Source organism: Rousettus aegyptiacus, unplaced genomic scaffold, assembly GCF_014176215.1.
Source record: "Rousettus aegyptiacus isolate mRouAeg1 unplaced genomic scaffold, mRouAeg1.p scaffold_m13_p_14, whole genome shotgun sequence".
NCBI classification, from domain to species: Eukaryota; Metazoa; Chordata; class Mammalia; order Chiroptera; family Pteropodidae; genus Rousettus; species Rousettus aegyptiacus.
Window position 1 is genome coordinate 45,598,250 of NW_023416289.1, and position 14,713 is coordinate 45,612,962.

Consider the following 14,713-nt stretch of genomic DNA (forward strand, 5'->3'; position numbering starts at 1 on the left):
AAATGTTCTACATCTACATGGTGCGTTAGAATAGTGAGCCACCTGTGACCACCTGTGGCCACCAAGCATTTTAACGGTGCCGAGGAATTTTGTTAACCTAAAGGTCCACACGTGGCTCGTGGGTACCCCATGGACCCTTTTTCCATGACACAGTCCTTGCCCGCCAAAGGGCTTGAGCCAAGTTTTTGTCCCGTGCAAGTTAGGTCCCAATTAAATAAGACAGGGGTGACTTCTCTTGAAAGAACACTAGAATCTAGAATAGCAGTCCAAGTCTTCCATGATAGCGGAACTAGGCAAGGGATCAGGGCAATGAGAGGAACAGTGAGAGGAGGTAAAGAGGAGGCAGGGGCCAGGTGCAAGACCCACAAAGCCCTCACGTTGGACCAGACCTGGGATTCTTAAATATAGTTGTATTTTTCATCTCCGCACACACTTCAATCACACCCTTTCTGTCCCCACCCTCCCAACTACAAACCAAGTGCATAAGATACGGCACAGCACATGTGAGGGGGCACCTCCCTTTCACCAAAGCTGGGGTCAGGGCACAGCTTGGGGATGGAAGAGCCTCGAGGTAAAAATGGAGGTTCTAGAACCCAGTGGGCTCAGTTCTAGACCATGGGAAGGGGACCAGGATGCAGCATTAGTGGTAAGGTTCTAGACTTACCAGCCAGGACCTAGAACACAGTGGTTTCATGGTGGGCCTGGTGGCTGTGGGGGTAGACGACAGCCAGTTTTGTCCTCAGCAAGGGGACTCTCCCTAGAGGGCACAGGAGTCTCGAGATCCAGGGAGAGAAATCAGACTCATGGAAGGAGTAGGATCTGGTCCAGAAAAGGCCAGAAAAACATGTAGACCAAGGCCGTATGTTCTCCAGGAGAAATGAGAAGCCAAGTGGTTCTGGGCCTCCCTTGCTCGGCGGAAGTGTGGAGGAGGAGGAGGGAAGCAGGTGCGGGAGGGAACCTCCAGGCAGAGCCAGATACCCCAGGGAGGACGAGAACAGAGTGAAAACATGAGTGCCCTGTCCTGGAGCCCCAGTTCTGGAGTTGAAATAGAGGACCTTCTGCACTCAAGTCTTTGAAAGTGCTCCAGCTTTGGACTTGATTGTCTTGTTACCGGGGACACCGTGTGGTTTCCAGAGCTTGGCAGTCCCCAGGCAAGGCCTTAGCAGGGTGTGCTCAGTATGCTGCAGAATTTACAAGCCACAAAGGGCTCTAGAAGGCAACAGACCGGGTTTCCTAAAACCTCTGGCACCATGACAGGACAATGGCAGGTTCCTGGCCACTCAGACCCAGGCCAGGCCTAGGGGACTCCAGGGCACAGATGAGACGTTCTGGAACTCAAGAAAGGCACCGCGTTGTGGATTCTGGAGTGTTGGGGATTCCAAGAGTTGAGCTGGAGGGGTGGAGTGTATAGCAGAGGGGGTGGGACTGTGAACCTTCCAGTGGAAGGTTCGGATCTGGAGTGCAGGTTATGAACAGCACAGTTCTGCATCCGCCCTCGGGGTGAGATGAGGGAGGCCTGGGTGGGCGAGGAGTGTGGCGTGGGGGACCTAGTTGCGCTCCTCACCCAGGGAGCTGGCAGGGCTGAGGGGCTCACTGGGGGTGCTGACGGAGCTGGAAGGCGCCGTGTCCACTGAGCCGCGCTTGCTTCCGCCGCCTGTGGAGGACGAGCCAGAGGCGCGGCGCGGCCACTCAGGGGGACGGATGTTGCGCCGGTCCTTGGCGGCCTCCTCTTCCTCGTCGTAGCGCTCACCGTCTTCATTTGGTGGCCGCTCCTGGGGATCCTCCTCATCCTCGCTCAGGTGCGGGCTCGAGTGTCGAGACAGCGAGGGCGACGGCGGCACTGAGGCTGGCCGTGGGTAGCGGTAGCCCTGGGTCTGTGTATGGAGACGTGAGCACAAAGGGCAACATGAGCAGTGGGCCCCAGTTCTGCCCAAGCATCCACCATCCCTGAGGACTTCTGACTCTAGGAGGGAACCCCCACCCCCCTCCCCAAGCTCGGCCCTCTAGAACTGGGCCACAAGAACCTGGGTCCACTCACCGCCTCAGCCTCATGGGGCTCGTAGGTGAAGTCCTCTGGAAAGGCCTTGGCCAATGCCATGTGGCGCGCTGACATGTAGTACTTAAGGGAAAGAAGGGGAGGCGGCATCAGCGGGCGGGGCGTGGAGAGGGGCAACCCTGGCCACACCTTTTATGCAGATTAGCACGCTCTGAAGTACCTCCTCCTAGGCCCCCTAAGCCAATTATCCATTTCCTGGCTCCACCCCTTACGTAGATAGGCAGAGCTGTGAGTGGACAGTCTCTGAGGCAAGGCTCCTTGGCCACACCCTTATGCAAATAGGAGAACTTCAGGCTTTTGCGGTCTTCGGCAGACATTAATTTCTTAAAGGGACAGCAACTATTACAAGTAGGAGGAGACCATACCCCCTTCGCTGGCCTTTGAGACTGAGGAACCAGAGACCCAGAATTCGGAAACGGCTGATTCACCAGCAGAGGACAGGAAAGGGAGTTATACCCGGCCTAGGTATTTCCAGTCCAGAAGGTCAGAGAGGCGCTCGGTACGGTTCCGCTGGATGATGCGCTGCCGTCGGCTCTGCTGGCAGAAGCTGTAGAGGAAGGAGGTGAGCTGCGAGCAGGAATCATCCAGACTGCGGAACCGCCGGTCCAGAATGTAGATGCCTGTGGGGGCCAGGACGGGGACTCAGAGAACAAATTGGGGAAACCTTCATTCTCCCTGGGACTCTGTGGCACCACTCCTCCCGAGGGGACCTAGGAGTCCACTCTGTTCTGCCTTCTCTTAATGCCCAAAGAGTCCACGCCCCTCCTCCCCAGGATCCGAGAGTTCTGGTTCTCAGGGCGCTGACCGTAAGCTGAGGGGTCTGCGATGTGTTCCTCCATGAAGCAGCCGAAGCCGGAGAGGTTGGTGGAGATACTGGGGATGCCCATAACCGTGCACTCAGCTGCGGTAAATAGTGAGAAAGGCTTCATTAGCTTCCTCACCCCTCCCCCTGCCCCCGCCCCCACTCCGTCTGAAACCGCAATAAAAGCCTCAACAGCGCCCTCTTCTGGCACCTTTGCAAAGTGCCGGGCGCTGTGCTGGACAAGTCAGGAGCAGCTCGCAAAAACAGACTGTGCGTTAGACTGTTTATTATAGTCCCTATTTCTTAGAGGGGCAGCTAAAGGTCTCAGAAAAGAGAATTCACTTTCTCCAAGGCCTCTGGATGAGGAAAAGTGTATAGTTGGGTGGTAAGGATGCTAATTTATTGATTGAGCTTTGGACCAATGTCTACTACTTTATTTAATGCTCACACCCCATAAGATGCTTTCTTGAGCCAGACCATAGTGTTTTGGCTATCACTGCTTCAGAGTCTGTTTTGACAGGAGGTAAGAAAAGTTCTCATTATTACTATTACTGTGTACGGAGTAAGTACTTTGCCTTGTTTACTCTCTTAAATAGCACCGAGAAATGTTTCAAGGGGTTTATATAATTCTCACATAATGTTTCTTAAAAACTTCTGTAGGCTGCAAAAGGAGGCATTAACTATAACAGGACTTATGGTGAAAACAGGGCACACAAAACGTACTTACCATTTTAAACACAGATGAAGCAAAACTGGCAAAATTCCTAATTATCATGCAAGCACAGTTTAAAAGCCTTGTTAAATTACTCATACATTAAGAAACACTATAGCTAATGGTATTTATTTAGCCTTAAAAACATGAGAACTGATAAGCTGTTCCGACTCGGAGCCCATGTCTAAAGGGAGTCAACAGAAGGTGGGGAGCCAATGGGCCCTGGGCACAGCTCATGGAGACGTTGCCACAGCCACATTAGTTGTGTTAAGCTGTGCATTAAGCCATTGTCATCAGCAAATTGGAGGAAATCACATGTGAACTGTGCTATCAGCCTTCCAGTTACACATCACATGAGCTGCTATGTCACAGAAACACACACTGTAGCGGAAAATATTGTTCCTGTTTTGCAAAGGATGAGCTTGGACTCAGACAGAGCAAGTCCCTGGTCCCTGGATCATGCCAGATCTGACGAGGACACCACCGCCATGCTGTACTCACCTGGTGTGTAGCCCCATGGCTCATAGTAGGAGGGAAAGACCCCAAGGTGGCAGCCGCGGACAAACTCCTCATAGTCCACTGGGAGCAGGGGGCTCGTGGAGGAGAGGAACTCTGGGTGAAAAATCACCTGGCAGTGGAAAAAGAGGGCTCAGCCCGAGGCACCTTAATTAGCTATTCCCTGTCATCCCTGAGTGGCCTGGAGGGTAAAAATCTTGTCTAAAGTCACACAAGTCAGTGGCAGGACAAAGATTCAATCCAAGTCTGTCTGCCTCTGAAGGTCAGGCTCTTTCTAAACAAAGCAATCCTTCAATAAACGAGGGGAGATGGGAAATGTGAGGTCCAGGCTCCCCCTACCCTCTGGCCAAGTGCAACCCACCCTGGGCAGTACCCTCACCTTGACCCTGTCAGCACTACTATTGAAGAGGCCGATTCGGCGGATGGTGGTCAGGATAGGGTCTGAGGAGTCGTCCAGCATATTGTGGGTGCACACAGGGGGGAAAGACTGCCGCTGTAAGGGGCACAAGTAGGGTGGGGGTCAAGGAAGGCACCTGCTGACCCTGAGGATCCAAGGAGACTACAATTCCCACCAGGCTGTGGGGCAACACGCCTAAGAGATTACCAAGAGTTGTAGATTTCCTACTTGTCTCTATCTATAAAGGTTCTTTCCCCTTTCACCACCCTGAGCTGAAAAGAAACTATAGTTCCCAGTAGTTTTTGAGGCAGAGCCAGGGTTAATGAGCCCCATGGACTACGTGGACTAGTAGCTATCTTGTTCTGTACCCTTGGCTTTATCTTCAAGAAAATCCGAAGGAATGATAACTCCTCCCACTCGACGGGGCAGAGGCTATGCCAATATGGTAGCAAAGTGCAGGGGTTGCTGAAACTTGTAGTTTTCTTATGAAAATCCTGGCTCTCGTTTTCTCCAAACTCCCTTTACTCTCTGTGCTGTAATTTCCTCTGTCTCCATCCCAACAGAGGCCCAAAGAAACCACAATTCCCTACAGGGAAATTATCACTGAATGAATTCTTCCTCCGATTCTCACTGAAGGAGGATAGGGCTAGCATGATGGAAGTCCCAGGAGACTACCGGAATGTAGAGTTCTTTGCAACTGTTCCGTCCTTTCTCTCATTAAAAGTTACGCTCACCTTCAGTTGTCTACGGACTCCAGGGGCCCGAGAAACTGTAACTCACAGCAGCCCCAGGGCCAAAACATGCTCAGTGAGGCAGGCTGCTTTAGGGAACTACTGGAAATGTTAGTTTGGCTAAAAGCACGTCGCACCGTGTTTGTGAAACCTGGCTGTCCAGGTTTCCATTCCCCAGGAAATGTCTCAGCAATCCAAAACAAAGGGAACAAAGACGCTTGACTCCAGAGAATTAAAGAATTTCAACTCCCAGAAATCTCCGGGGCAGAAAGCCCCAGGGGCTGCTAGGAACTGTAGTTCTCATTTGGTGACTGAATTTTTTTCCTACAGATTCCCATCCGCATAATCCCATTAATCTCAGGAATCTATAGAAGCTCCAGTTCCTAGGGGTATTTGGGGACTATGACACAGCCAGTGGGGTAAGACGTCGTGCGTGCACTCAATGTTCTTCAGGTTATCAGTGTTTTAGATGACCTCCCGGCTGTCCCTAAAGAGACCCAACAAAACGACCTCTCCCAGCGGTCTCTAGGGGCAGAGGTGGAGCCGGTATGCACCACAGCCCAAGGACAACTGGGAGTTGTGGTTCTTCTACAGGGGTCTTAACTTTCTAAAGTCCCCATGGACCCTGGGGACTCAGAGAAAACACAACTCCCAGCAGCCCCTGTGGCATAATGAACCCTGCGAAGGCAGGTGGCCCTAATGGCTTCTGGGAATTGAAGTTCTGCCAACCAGCGCTCAGGCCCTTCTGTGGACCTCCCAATGGATACCCGACCTCCCAATAGATACCTCAGAAAGGTCTGCCCAATAAAGTAGGACTCCCAGTAATCCCCGGGGTCAGAGCTGACACAGCGAGCTGCCCCTGGGGCTGCTGGGAATCGCCATCCCTCTGCTCCGGGATCCAAACTATACCTGCGTGGCAAAGATGGCTCTCTTCATCATAGTGAAGTCCTCCTTGTCCAGCATCTTGTTCATGTCTGGGAGGCTCCCCCTGCAGGGTGGGTAGGGGCATGCATCTGAGAAGGGGTGAAGAGAGGGGCCAGGGCCTAGGCGGGTACCGGGCTGAGGGTGGGGGCACTCACACTAGCAACGATTCGTAGAGCTTCCTCCCAAACTTCTCCTTCACTGCGTTGGCCGTATCCCTGGAAAGAGCAGAGCGACATCACATACACACTGGCCATTTACCGTGAGGTTTCTGGGGTTGCTGGGAAACAGGTCTGAGCAGCGAAGCCCTGGGGACTCCGAGCTAGAGGATGAAGATCCAGGGGTCAGGCCCTGGCAGGCTCGGGTCCCTTGTGCCTTGTATCAGCTGTGTGGCCAGGGATAGGTAGCCTTCCATCTCTGACTTCGGTGACTCATTAGTCAGATGGAAATAAAAATAGAATTAATCTCAGAGGTTAGCAGTGGGAACTTGATGAGGTCATGACAAAAAGTGCATGGTGCCCAGCACACAGCAAGCCTTCCAGAAATATCAGCTATTATTAGGACCTGTACTAGTCCTGGAGGTGGCAACACTGAGCACTGTTTTATAAAAAGGGAAAATTATGTTGCGAGAAGAAAATTTATGTACACAGATAAAGCTGACAAACAGTGCCACCCTGTAACCCCTGTTGTTCCTCTGGTCACAATCCTCCCATAGTTCTGGCCTCACTCCTACCCCATTGGCTCCGACCCCACTGGCCTCCTTACTGTTTCTCAAACAAGCCTCAGGGCCTTTGCACCTGCTGCTCCCAGATCTACACAGGGCTCCCTCTTTCATTTCCTCTGTTGGTCTCTACCCAACGGCACTTTCTCAGTGTGGCCTATCCACACAAAACTCTGTCACAGTTTTTTTTTTTTTTTTTGGAAATTTCTATAGAATTTTCTAGAATGTGAGCTCAACGAGGGAAGGGATTTTATCTTTTTTGTTCATAGCTGTGTATCCCAGGGCCTGGAACAGTGCCTGGCATATGGTAGGTCCTCAATGAACACCTGATGGCTAATGAATGGGTTTCACAGATGAGGAAACTGAGGCTCATGGAGGGGGACTGGTTTGCTTAAAGTCCCTAAGCCAGCAAGGGTGGCACGAGCTGGATCTCACTGGTGTGATAGCAAGCTCCAGTCTTGCTGTCATACTTGTCCCACCCGTGACATCTTACTGCCACCGAGCCGGAGGCGTCTTGAGCAAAGTGACTTTGCTAGAAATTGGTGGGGCCAGATATTCACGTTATAAATGACAAAACTCAAGACTCCACTGGACCCAGAGCACACAGCTGGGACCCTGGGCCACGGGCTGCTGACCAAAGCTGCTTGCGCACGGCTTGGCCTTTGAGGGTTTCCACGTTGAAATTGTTGGTCCGAGCCGGCATGATGAAGAAGGCAACCACCGTCTGCTCGCTGTTGTTGACCTGAGGCGGCGGGAAGCGGGCAGGTCAGGGTCACGTGCAGGGAGGCTGAGGCCATCCACCCTTTTCCACCGCCCAAGACCATCAGGACGCTGCCATGCCCCTTCATGTCAAGGGGGTTCCCTATCGCCACCTCCCTGGGTCTCTGTTCCCGCCAGTTATGCACTGATTTTTCTCGTCCTCTCTTTGTGCCCTGGCAGTCCAGGCAGGCCTTACTCTGAGCAGATAGTTGAGCCGGGCCAAGGCCTCCAGGAAGACGTCGGCTCCCTTGTTGGAGAACTCGTAGCGGCCGGCGATAAAGAAGTACAAGGTCTTGTCCAAGTTGAAGTCCAGGTGCCTAGAGAAGCCACACAAGGGTGGGTGAGGCTGAGACCCTCGCCCTCAAGTTCTGGCCTTGAAACTACAAATCCCAGAAACTCCAGGGGCAAAAAAGACCATAGACAGAGTGGAGGCCACATGGAGACTCCTGGGATTTGTGGTTTAATGCTTAGCTGGGGGATCGCCTTCAACACTCAGCTGTTGTTTTGGCACTCGGAAAATCAAGAGGCTGAGCCCCCAACCCGTCCTCTCTCCTAAGACCTAGGGATCTGGCCCACATACCCATAAAAATGGCCCCGCACAAACTCCTGAATTCGGGCCTTGCTCTGAGCATGGAGGTTCTGAAACTCATGCATGGCTGAGAACTTCTTCACATTCAGTCCATTGGGGGTCACGATATCTGGGAATGAGAGAGAAGGTCCCATGTTTCATTTCTTCATTCAGGTCAATGTGGTTGAATGAATCGATGAAGGAAAGACGCCTTCCTTTCTTTGTTTCAACAGCTCCTCTAGGAGTTCCCTCGGTGACGCAGCTGCCCTGCCTCTTGGATGCCTTCTTGCACAATATTATTTGCTCATGTTCATAAGCATAACTACAGCTCCCATCAGCCCCTGCACATGACTAACCAAACAGGAAACTCATCTACTCTGGGGCTTTTGGGAATTGTAGTTCTTTTGTTTGTCCTATTCTACCCAGAGCTGGAAATAATTAAACATCCCCATCCAGCTTCTCCTAGAATATATCCTCTACCTTCAGGCCTCCTTTAGAGTCAAAACCATTTTTCTATCCTCACAGAAATTAAAGCATATCAATGAAAAATTATAACTCCCATCAGCTCCCAGGGTAAAATTCCAGGAATACAAGGAGCTGACCAGCCCAAAGGCCTTCCAGGAGTTACAGTTCTTGCCTTACATCCGTTGAGAACTGAGGCTATAGTTTTAGGAAGAGTAAGTGGTTCTAATACTGCTTTTCTCAGAAACAAAATCCAATGACCCTCTACCTCCTTTCAGAAGACCCATATATATCTACGTTAGCCAATAAAAGGATTTTACCATTTCTGAGATTAATATCAACGAAACTACACTTCCCATTAGTCTCTAGGGTAAACAACCAGGTAAGCCTCATATTCAAGTCACAAATGTAGGGCCTTCTTGGAATTGTAGTTCTCTGCTCTTTGCAGTGAGAAGGTCGATACAGCCTTTGCAGTCAATTGCCTCATTCGTGTCTAGGGACCCCAGCCTGTCCCCTACCTGGTTTCCTCTTGAGTAGGTGCTGAGCCTCAATGGCAGTGATCTGGGACACAGTAGTGAAGACGTGAGCACAGTGGGCTGCCGCTCGCTCCATGCAGTAGCGATGATAGATTTGTCTCTCACCCGCTTCCTTGTCCACGTTGAACTGGGTGGGAAGAGAGGGCAGTCAGGTCAGGAAAACTGGGGAGAAGACTGGAGGAGCAGACTCCAGGGTGCTGGCAGAGGTTGGGGCTGGAACCTGGACTCTTGGGTCTGAGGGAAGAGGGCACTTGGGGACTTCGACTCCTGGGTCCTGGGAGAAGAGGGAGCTCCGTCTCCCAGGGCTTTGCACATAGTGTGACGCTGCTCCCAAATACTGGCAGGCCCCACCTGCCGCACTCCCGGCTCACATTCTCCAGGTTGTTGTAGAAGTCCACAGCACCAGCACACAGGTATCGCCCCAGGAGTGTGGCGTGGGTAGTGAAGATCGTGGCCACAGGCAGCCGCCGGGCACGGCAGAGGCAGAGCCCGACACCCGCCAGCCATTCATGGAAGTGTGCGACCACGTGCGGCTTCTCCTCGCTCTGGGCCAGGAACTGTGGGGCAACAGGGAACAGGGCTGTGCTGTGTCTCCATGCGTGCTGTGAGGACAAGCAGCAGTCCCCAACGTGGACCAGGAAGCAGGGGAGAGGTAAGTCTGTCACTGCCACCGCACGGAATGGATGGTGACCCGCTGCAATCCCCATAGGACTAGGAACTGTACGTTCCTGGGGCAGCTGACCCCATCCCTGGAGGCTGATGGGAGCTGGGCTTATTTTCAGACAATCTTCTAAGTCCCAGCAAGGCGGAATTGGAAAGATTGAAGTTTTAGTGTCCGCAGGTCCTGGGACACGATTCCTGGAGACTCTTTATCTCGGTCACGAGTACACCCATAGCCAATACTGGCTAAAGGACTACGACCTCCCGAATGCCCTAGAAGCAGCCAGTTCAGAAACCGTTTGTCCCATGCCAGGGGAAACGAAGTGTCTTGATCCTTCTAAAACCTAAAAGGGGGTCAGAACCAGGTCTCCTAGTTCTCATGAAAATTGGGGTTTCCTAAAGATCCAGAGCCCCACCTGAGAGTCAAGTTTAATCACTATCGGATTAGATACAACAACTCCCAGAATTTCCTGGGCTGAGCCCTCCATCTGGGCCATCCTCCCCAGGAGCTAATGGCCCAGAATTCCTATACTTGGAGTGAAGGAAGCTGGAATTGGGAGTTTGGGTCCTTGGGTTAAAGAACTCATAACTTTCAGAATGCCCTGGGAGAAACCACCCCCTCGAGCCCGGGGGATGATGGCCATCATAGTCTTGGGCTTGAAGTTAAAAAGGGAGACATGGCGACCAGCAGTGGGGCCTACCTCACCCAGGAACCAGGTGGTGAGGAAGCCAAAAAGGACGGCATCGTTGGCCTCACGGTCGTACCAGGGCACCCCGATGTTGCATGTGTCCCAGAGCTCCCCCTTCCAGCGCTCCAGGGCCCAGGCCGAGGCCCCCACGTCCAGAAGTACCACGAGGGGGCTCCCCTCAATCAGCCAGCGTCCGAAATATGCCTGTGGGGACCCACGGGGAGGCTTAGGGCATTACCAGTGTCTGGGCACAGCATGTATGCCAATCCCACCCCCGGGCAGAGGTCGGAGCTTGCTGCCTCAGTCCCCCCATCCTGTTTCTGCATGTGCAGCTAATTTCTTACTCGCCGCCTTATTTCTCTATCTGCTGTTCGTTATTCCCACCAAAGTCTTTTTTCTATCTCTGTTGCAACATTTTTCCTGTCCTTTGCTTAGTTTCTATAACTGCTGCCCTCTGCCACCCGCTGCCTCCTTTCTGTCCTTAGAACCACACATTTTACGTGTCCTGTCTCTGTGCCCATGCTGCCTTGTCTCTGTTTGCTGCTGCATTTCTCCCCCCAACCGTCATGATGCTATCTGCCACGATCTCTTCTTTCTGCTGCTAATTCATCCCTCTGGATGTTTCTTTCACTGTTCTCGCCGCCATACTTCTACCGCCGTCCGCCCTCTTTCCCCACCCCGGAGCTGCATTTTTCTATCCACTTCCATGTTTCTAAGCCTCGCTGTCTCATTTCTGCCACCGCCACATTTCTCTTGTCTGCTTCTTTCTTCCTCAGACCTTGGCGTCGGTGTCGATTTTGGCCCTGGTGCCACAGCTCTATCCAGTTGACAAACAGTTATCCTCCTCCCTAACCTGGCTTTTCTCAGCCTCCGGCCTGACCCCGATGCCCCTCCCCCTCCCAGCTGTTGTCTGCCCTTTTGCTGGGGGGGCTATTCTTAGGCCCCCAGCACGTGGGGAGCAGCTGCAATGGGGGGAGGGCTGGGCTAGGGTTCCTTGGGGACACCTCTGGCCTGACTGGCCTCCAGACCCCACCCCAAACCAGAAGCTGAATGAAGGAACCACTGCACCCCTCCCTCCCAAGCACCAGCCTGTCTGTACTCAGCCATGCTGCCTCGCAGCTCTGTCCCTGGGCGACAGCCATCTCTCTATGCTCACCCTTCAGCCCTCATCCGGGGCCTGGAGTGCTCCCCTCCTCTCTTTGATCTCTGGCTCTGCCCATCTAAAACTCTGTCCCCTGGGACTGCCTGATGACCTCTCCTTCATTAGTATTCCATCTTCCTCTCTCTTTCTAGGTCTATCTCTCTGAAACACCAAGCTACCTCTCTTCTGAGTCTAGAGTGTATCTCTTTCCATACTGCTCTAGTCCCTGGAGGGTGGGGAAGCCATCGTCACCTTTTGAGACACTCAGTCTCTCTCCATCCGCCTCTCTCCCTTTGTCTGCCTATCCACCTCACTCTGCAAGCTTGGCTGTTTACAGTAATAATGATGATGGTGATAATAATAACCACAACGATAATAGCTCACCCGCAGTTCTAACTTCAGGCCAAGACTAGGCTGAAGACTTTATTAACTATTTCATCCTCCCAACAACCCTACAAGGCAGATGCCGTTAGCCAAGGTCATGGCCACAGGAAGTGCAGAAGCCGAATTTGAACTTCAAGCTCTAGAACCCCTACTCTGGCCACCTGCCTCACTCCAGGCCCACCCCACGACCCCCGGGGTCCAGGCTGGCTGTCTGTCTCTCCATCTAGCTCTCTTTCTCTCTCCCTGGGTCTGATGATCTTCGCCTCTTGGAACTGTCTCTTAGTCTGTCTTGTCCCTCTGCCTTCTGTCTGTCTCCATTCACCAATGTCTTAGAGCTTGGGGTTCACCCACCCACTTCATGGGATCTTGATCTGAGCGTCAATCTTAACTCCTGGGTCTGCCTGGGAAAAAGTACCAGGTTATCCTGTGTTTCTGTCCACGCCTCCCTCTCTTCCTGGGGCGGTCCCTCCCCCACGGCCAACTCCACCCTTTCTCCATCTGCTGCTCCCACCCTGATGGCAGGCCCCCACCTACCTGCCCTCGGCCGAGCCATGTCCTACCTTGCAGCCCTTGCTGTTCATAGAGTCCAGCGTCCTCTTCAGAGCTGGGGTCGGGGGCTCGAGCAGTTCCACCTGGGTCCTCACACCCTGCTCCGTGTACGGTCCCACCAGGTAGTAGTTGTCGCCCCACTCATCCCCCGTCACCTTCGCCTTCGTCTGCAGCACCGTGTAGATGCCACCCACTGTGGGCCCAAGCGCATGAGGATAGGCCCCAGCCAAGGTGCACAGGTCTGGGCCCTGGGGCAGGGTGGGGGACCATGGGTAGCTCTGGGGCCCCGGACCTCTGGCTTAGAGGGAAGAGGGGACTGGGGGCCCATGAATCAGAGTCAGAGGAGGAGGGGGTAAGGGGCCGGAGGGCAGTCCTTCTGGGCCTAAGGGAGAAGGGAGCTAGGGACTTGGAGGGAGGAGGGGGCTCAGGCTAGACTTCTGAGTCTGGGAGATGGGGCTGGGGGACTAAGCTCTTGGGTCTGGGGGAATTAGGGGCTGGGTTCCCTTGACAGACGCTGACGAGGATTCCCAGGACCCAGACTCCTGAGTTCCTGGCTTACGAGGGCTGGATTTAAATTCTCAGCCAGGCTCTCTGACAGAGACGGACCCTATTCAGCTCCCCACAGTTGGCCAAGAGCAGCAGGACTCCCTCGCCCCGCAGGGACTCTGGTGACCTGTCCCCCAGTCTCCTCTCCCCAACTGGGGAGACAGGCAGGCGGGGCCCAGCTCTTCCCAGGACTCCACCCCAGACCCACAAGTCTGAACCCCCAGCCTCCTTACTTCCTGGAGCCTGGGCCTTGGTGATACATGGCTCAGTGTTTGCTGGCCCCTCCCATGGTGTAAAGCCCAGTTTCTCTCTCTCCCAAGACTCAGCTAAGCAAAACCCCAGCTCCCTCTCTTCTGAGGGGCGAGACCACCTAACTCTTGGGCTAACAGCCACCCCTGGTTCTTCAAACCCCGAACCTCAGGCTCTCTGAGGCCTGCATGCAGAAATCCAGGGCCCCAGCCACTCCCACCCCAGGGCCCAGCCCCTGACCAACTTGGGACTTGCCAGCCTTCTCTCATTCCAGTATCCATACGTATGTGGATATAGGCTCCTTTCCCTCTAGGAACCCGTAGCTCAGGCCCTCAGCTCCTCCAGAGCCCAGGCATTCAGGCCCCCAACCCTCTCCCATCCTGGGATCTAAGAATCAGGGTCCCCAGCCCCCTCCCATCTTTACGCTCAAGTGACCAGTTCCCCCATTCTCCCATTATGACTTATGCATCCTGTCCCCAGTCAACTTGCTCCCAAATGCGGAGGGCCACTACTCTGAAACCTACCCGTCTCCCAAGTTTGCACTAGGAAGTGCGGCGCCCCCCCCCCCCCCGCCCTCGCCACTCCCCCACCCCCACCTCTTTCCCTGTTCAGGATCTATGTCTCTGGTCTTTCAGAAACCTCCCTCCAGGACCAAGTAATCTTTCATCTTAGCTTCTTCCCCCCTAGGACCCAGGACCCCTGGAGATTCATCCCCACTCCTCCAGGGCCAGGAAACATATCCCAGTTCTTCCCCAAGGACACAGGAGTCATAGGCTCCTTGCCCAGAACCTAGGAGTCATGCTGTGTAGCCCTGTCCCCCTACCACTCAAGTGTCCCGGGCACCCGTCCCCGACTGCCCTTCTCGTCCAGGCCCCGCCGCCTGGCGCGCTCACCCTTGTTGGCCACCTCCCAGGCCACCTCGAAGAGCACTGTGTTCTCCATGTCGAATTCATCCTCCCAATCCTCCAGTCCTGGCAGTGAGGACATGGACAAAGTGCGGTTAAGAGGCATGGCTGACGCGAGAAGGGAGCTCCAAGGGCCACAGGTAGGAGCTCCGGAGGCGTCTGAGGAATGCACCAGGCAGGGTGTGGGACCAGGTAGCTGGTGCCCGAAGGGAAGCTTGCAACGCCTTCGGCTTCCTATTGCACGACCGCACCCCCGTCCTGGGGCGCTCGGACCTAGGCAGCAGGCAGCCGCAGCGTCACTGAGCGCTGAGGGCCCCCCGCAGTAAAGCCTTGCGGCCGCCAGGAGGCGGCGCCCGTCCCCCGGCCAGCGCCATTGGCTCGCGCTCGGGGCGGGGTCTTTCGCGTATCC

At 54.0% G+C, this 14,713-nt stretch overlaps 1 protein-coding gene across 1 annotated transcript; it reads right to left on the reverse strand.

Annotated features, from left to right (window-relative positions):
• Positions 1-199: 199 nt before the first annotated feature.
• GYS1 (glycogen synthase 1) lies at positions 200-14,599 on the reverse strand. The gene is made up of 16 exons (XM_016122397.2): positions 14,293-14,599; positions 12,616-12,797; positions 10,543-10,734; positions 9,553-9,738; positions 9,164-9,308; positions 8,196-8,313; positions 7,812-7,932; positions 7,492-7,598; positions 6,294-6,353; positions 6,124-6,202; positions 4,466-4,579; positions 4,072-4,198; positions 2,862-2,957; positions 2,513-2,676; positions 2,039-2,119; positions 200-1,874 (listed from the first exon to the last, which is right to left on the reverse strand). The coding sequence occupies exons 1-16, from the start codon at positions 14,408-14,410 to the stop codon at positions 1,548-1,550; spliced, it is 2,217 nt and encodes a 738-aa protein (XP_015977883.2). The 5' UTR covers positions 14,411-14,599; the 3' UTR covers positions 200-1,547.
• Between the last annotated feature and the right edge of the window lie 114 nt (positions 14,600-14,713).